Source organism: Asparagus officinalis, chromosome 5 (genome assembly GCF_001876935.1).
Source record: "Asparagus officinalis chromosome 5, Aspof.V1, whole genome shotgun sequence".
Taxonomy (NCBI): domain Eukaryota; kingdom Viridiplantae; phylum Streptophyta; class Magnoliopsida; order Asparagales; family Asparagaceae; genus Asparagus; species Asparagus officinalis.
Genome location: NC_033798.1, coordinates 90,903,956 through 90,910,358, shown reverse-complemented (window position 1 = coordinate 90,910,358; position 6,403 = coordinate 90,903,956). Strand labels below are relative to the sequence as shown.

General features: G+C 36.2%; 1 protein-coding gene across 1 annotated transcript in view; it reads right to left on the bottom strand.

Moving 5' to 3' along the window:
• LOC109840142 (probable WRKY transcription factor 2) overlaps positions 5,866-6,403 on the bottom strand; it is a 5,049-nt gene continuing 4,511 nt past the window's right edge. Inside the window, 1 exon segment of the mRNA XM_020408661.1 lies at positions 5,866-6,403. This exon segment is cut by the window's right edge and continues 15 nt beyond it. Coding sequence (XP_020264250.1) covers positions 5,987-6,403 — 417 coding nt within the window. The 3' untranslated portion in view covers positions 5,866-5,986.

The window sequence follows — 6,403 nt, the reverse complement described above, 5'->3', positions numbered from 1 at the left end:
TTTATCTGTTTCATATGCTTCTTTTGGTAACATCACTTGCAACACTTGTAATTCTGAAAATAAGTCTCTTGCATCAACATCGGAAACATCACCATGTTTTAAAGCATTTTCAAGATTCACACAAAAACTTTTCAATTCATTATCATCAAGCGAAGTCAATTTTGCAGCATCAAATAAAAACCCAAAATAGATTCAAAATAATACGATTGTTCAAACCTACTCTTTAATTGACCAAGAACAATATCCACTATAACAAGAAAATAATCAGTTCTAAATGATTCTTCAGCTGATTGTTGTTCCCGATCACTATTGGAAACCTCATCAAAATGCATTTTTCTACAAACTTGATGTTTTTTTGGAAATATAGGCTCAATTCCCATATCAAGGGAAATTTGTTTAGCATCAATCATGGCAGAAACAAACCCATTTATTCTATAGTTTTCAAAAAATAACACAAGTCCTTCTAATTGTCTTACAGCAACATCAAGACGCATGTCTTCAGATTATAACTTTTTACTAACTAAGTTAATCTTATGCAAAATGTCATGCCAAATAACCAAACTTAATATAAATTCAAAACTTAAAAGCTCTCCTGATGCTAAACTTTGAGCATCCCTACTCAATTTGGCATCTTCACTAATTTCTATTAATTTAAATAAAGCTCCTAATTTGGGAAGCTTGAGATTTTATTGCTTTGACACTTTCAATGTGACTTTCCCAACGTGTAGTTGACAATGATTTCAAAGTCAAACCATCTATGTAATCAAGTAACACATTCCATCGCTTTGTTGAATTAGAGAATACCGTATATATGCATTGACATGCTCCAAAAAAAAGATTTTGCTTTAATACATGAGTTGGTCATATTACAAACTATTAAGTTGAGACAATGAGAACCACATGACATGTAAAAATGCTCTAGGATTTATATCAAGTAATCTTTTTTGTACACCTAGATTTTTTTCCTTTCATATTAGAGCAATCTTTTTTGTACACCTAGATTTTTTTCCTTTCATATTAGAGCCATTATCATAACCTTGTCCCCTCACATCATCAATATTAAGTGTAAGGGTCATATTAGAGCCATTATCATAACCTTGTCCCCTCACATCATCAATATTAAGTGTAAGGGACTCAATTATATTTTACAATTCATTAAAAAGTCCTAATCCAGATGTATCTTCCATATTCAGAAACTCTAAAAAGTATTCTTCTATATTTATTGGAGTACTTGAAACATCTACACACCTCAATATTAAAGTCATTTGTTCTTTGTGACGGAGTACTTGAAACATCTACACACCTCAATATTAAAGTCATTTGTTCTTTGTGACTTGCATCAGGAGTACAATCAAGAATGACAGAAAAAGTTCTTTGTGACTTGCATCAGGAGTACAATCAAGAATGACAGAAAAATATTTAGTTGTTTTTATTTTTTTCAATGATTGCATGTTTAACATTTGATGCTAAATAGCTATCAACTCATTTTGAATTTTATGGCTAAGATAATGATAATGAATCTTCTAATCTTGAATGAGTCGAAAATGGTGTTGCATTACTGGATCAAACTCTGCAATCGTTTCAAGTAGGCCTAAAAAGTTACCATTACCATCTTCATAAATTTTTTCATTTGTTCCGTGAAAAGCCAAATTATGTATAACAAGATATTTCACAACAGCAATGATTCTGACAATAACATTTTTCCAGTGTAGTGTATCTTTCTTGATTAGCTCTTGTAATTCTGTATCAATTGTTTGATTTGTTTCTAATTTGATTTGCAATTCAACACAAGACCTCAAGTTAGTGAGGTGTTCAATACTGCTTTCATGTTGTCTAAGCTTCTCACCAAGATGTTTCCAATCTCTAATTCCTTCACTAGTTAACTGGCTTCTAGAATTCATTGTTTTAAACAACTTACAACAGAAACATGACACTTTATCCAACTTCTTTGAGTACACTAGCCATTTTCGATCCTTAGTTTCCTCATTTGGTAACGTACGAAGATAATAATTTAAAGAAAAATGTCTATTGTGTTTGTCCATGGGGAATTTGAGATTAGTTTCTCTTAAGGGACCTTTTTCTACAAGTAAATCTCTCAATTTTGCATCAAGATTATCCCAAACTCGTGGATCATAAATATTCAAATCAAATCTTGTTTCGGGACATTCATTTTCATGGCAAGGTTCATCAATATTTTCTTTTTCATCAAGGAAAGGTTCATCATTGTTTTCATTTTCATCTAGATCACCAATTTCTTCATTCACATCATTCTCATTTTCTACTAATTCTTCCAATAGAATTGGGTGTTCATATTCATTTGGTAAATCTTCATCTAAATTTTCAAGTGAAGCATTCGTTTGTTTAACAAAATATTTATTCAAAGATCCTCTTAAACTTTGAGCAATTTCATCAATTTTTTCTTTTTTTTTTGTCTCTTGAGATTTCTGGAAAGTTGCTTCTTAGGAAACATTTTTTAATTTTTATAATAAACACTTAACAAAGAACAAAGAACAATAAAACCTGGATTTTGAGCATATGTTCTTCCACTTGAAACTTCCAATTATAAAGATCAAGAATCCCAGTCAATGTTTCTGTTGAATTAAATAATAAATAAGAAAAAATTAAAAAGATATGTATTACAATTTACAAAATTTATACATCTAAATTCTATATGTTATCTTTAAAAAAAAGTACTTTCAAAGAAAGTCGCTTGCGTGATATGAATTGAGAAGAGGAGAGTCACTAAAAAAATTGCTTGCGTGTATGAACTGAGAAAGAAGGTCGGAGGGCTTTTCAAATTTTTGTGGCTAAGCTATTTTTTTTAAACTGTGGCCGAGAACTTTTTATCCTCCATATTTGTTGATTTAATGATTTGCTTTATATTATATTCTATAATGAAAGGAACTTCCCTTTTCAATGACAACTACCTCCTCCTTGAAAATTGAGATTTAAGTAATAAAGGCTGATTAGCTTCTCTTTCCATTTTCCAACGACAGGTACCTGCTTCTTCTATTTTAAATTTTTTTTATACACATATATACATAGGCTTAAAAAAAATATTGTGCCCCCCTCAGCTGTGGGCCCCGGGCTGTAGCCCTCGTGACCCTAGCTTAAGGTCGGCTCTGTATATGAGAAATATGAATATGCTTGGTAGTGAGGTGGCACAATCCCCTCCACTCATTCAAATGGAGGACCACATTCACATGGGTTGAGGAATGCATGGGGATATGTAACCATTTGAATGAGTGGATGAGATTATGTCACCTCACTACCAAGCACAAGTTTTTATGCTTGGTAGTGAGGTGGAATATTCTCCTCCACTCATTGAAATCGAGGCACATATGCTTGGCAGTGAGGTGACATATTCCCCACCACTCATTGAAATCGGAGCCCACATTCACATGAGTTGGAGAGTGGTTGAGAATTGGAATGGATAAAAATATGACACATCACTACCAAGCACAAATTTTGTATTTGGTATCAAACATACTCATTTTTCTTTATATATATATATATATATATAATATTTTTGAAGGTTATTTTTCTATCTTGCTCACATCTATGCACCCCCATAAGAGCAAGTGCACCAAGCTCCCACCGCCCCTCTCAAGGCCTACGTGACGGTGGGAGCTCTTAAACCCCCCTCCAACAAACTCTCAGTAAGCTCCCAAGGGGCTCCCTAGGCTGATGTGGCCAGTGAGGCCCACCGGAGCTCTTGGGAGCTCCCAAGCGCTCCACAAATTTGTGGAGCGTTTAGAGCAAGTGCAGCAAGCTCCCAGTTGGGAGTCCTAGTCAGCATGCTCTCAAGAGCTCTCAAGCTTTTTAAAATAAAAAATTAACAAATTATACCTTGAGAGGCACTCCTTCTTTTATGGAGCTCCAACAAGCTCCTAGTTAGGAGCTCCAACAATATCAAAAAAACCCCTCTTCTATTTTAATATTTCATCCATTACTTTTAATTATATTTAAACCTCTTGTATTTTATTTCTAACCGTTGCACACTTCTTCTACGACTTCTGTATAGAACGGCGAGTATAAGGTCGATCCTTCACCGGTAAGGAGATGCGAATAGTAGTTGTTTTGGGAGGGATCCATGAGATTTGTAATTTGATAGGAAAATATAGAGTTTTTTTATGAGAGAGTTGTATGGAATGAGTTGTGTAGTGAATTGAATTTATAGAGTTTTTTGTTACTGTTCAACAGTCATTTTTTCACACAACGGTAATAATTTTCACTCAACCGTACAACCCATCAACGGTAATAATTTTTCACAACGGTAGTATTTTTTCTTTGTTCCACGCGAAGTTGAAAGGTAATTAAAAAAAAATTACATCAAAACCCGTAGCCCCAAATCAAAACACTGTCGCCCCCAACTCATCTCCCCAAATCATCTCCTCAAATCTTCCTCCTCAAAAATTTTCATCCCCAATTCTTCGTCCCCAGTTCGAGCGCCACCTGACCCTTCGTCATCTTCGAATCAAGCCCCAACCGAGCGCCAATCAAGCCCCAAATTTTGCCCCAACTCTTCAAATCTTCGTCCCCAGTTCGAGCGCCACCTGACCCTTCGTCATCTTCGAATCAAGCCCCAACCGAGCGCCAATCACGACATCCCGCCCTCTCCCGCAACCTCCGCCGCCTCCGCCTTTTTTTCAGTTCCCGCAACCTCCGTCGAACCAAGCAAAGGTTTGATTTTTTGTGCAGATTTCCTTTTTTTTTTGTTAGTTCTGCAATTAGGAACTTGTTGGGGGGGGTTTGTTAATATATCTACCAGTTGGGAGCTCCCAAGCGCTCCACAAATTTGTGGATCGCTTGGGAGCTCCCAAGCTCCCCAAGGCCACGTCAGCCTTAGGAGAGGGGCTTGGGAGGGGTTCAGAGCTTGCTGGAGGGGGGGCTGCCAACTTCCATGGCCACGTCAGCCTTGAGAGTCTCCTTCAGAGCTTGCTGCCCTTGCTCTTAGGAGCTCCCAAGCATTAAAAATTTTTTTTTACAAAACCCCCTTACTTTTAAACCCTAGCCTTAAAAAAATATTTTTTTTTTACGAAAAAGTCTTTGGCCTTTGTATCTTTGCAAAAGAAGTGAGGTTTTTTTGATAGAAGAGGGGTTTTTTTGATATTGATAGAGCTCCTAACTAGGAGCTTGTTGGAGCTCCATAAAATAAGGAGTTGCTCCCAAGGCTTATTTTTATAATTTTTTATTTCAAAATGCTTGAGAGTTCTTGAGAGCTTGCTGACTAGGATTCCCAACTGGGAGCTTGATGCACTTGCTCTAAGAGCATCTCCAAGGGGCCGGAAAAATCCGGCCCCTTAGCTAGATTAAGGGAGAATGAAGGGGAAGGTGCTCCAAGGGGCCGGAAAACTTTCCCCTTCACCCAAACCCCTTAACTCCCTCCCCAAATTAAGGGGAAGGTTAAAGTCCCTTAACCTTCCCCTTATAATTTTATATTAATATTTTCTTTTTAAATAAAGTTAATGTATAGTTAATTAAATTTAGTTAATATATAGTTAATGTATAATTAATACTTTTAACATGATTTATATAAATTAATTATTTATTAAATTTTAATATGATTAATTAATTTAATAATTATATAAGATAATTTCTTACTTTAAATTAATTATTTATTTAATTTTAGTTATTAATATTTAATTATTTATTCATTTATAAATAAACCATATATTTAATTAAATCTTAATCTATAAAATTAAAACACTAAATATGAATAATTAAGGGGTAAGAGGACTTTTAAGGGGGAACCATTGGAGGAGAACTTCCCCCTTCCTTAAAACTCCCCCTAGATTAAGGGACATTGTAAGGATCCCTTGGATATGCTCTAACACCTCATTCTCACACAAGACACTAACTCTATATAGAAAGAGGAAAGATAAAAGCAACAGAAAGTAATATTCTTCTATGCATCAAGTAAAAGATGCTTCACACCGGTATACAAATAGAAAGAACAGAGAAACCTATTCTCCTATAACATTATTTACATCTGAGGTCCAAGAGGAAGTCCACCAACCATCTGACTATAAGCTGCCATCCCATTCGAAACATTCAATCCAGACTCAGCCACAGACTCCTCCTCCACTTCTCCCTTCGGTATCACAAACCCTTGACCAACACTCCCCCCTTGCTGTCCCATATAAGACTGAATCGAGCCGAAAACCCCCAAACCTCCAAGCCCAAGCCCAGCAAGGCCCGGTTGTCCCATCCCGAAAGAGAAACCTGGGCCCAATCCAATTGGTTGATCTCCTACAGGCAAGTTGAAAGTCCTCAACGGTGATGGGCCATTGAACCTCATTAGACTGTTTTGAGTGGGGTCTTGTCTTCGATGGAGGGTATGCGGTTGGTTTGCTGAGGTCGATGCAGAAGTAGTGGAGGGCACAGAGCTAGAATGGCTGCC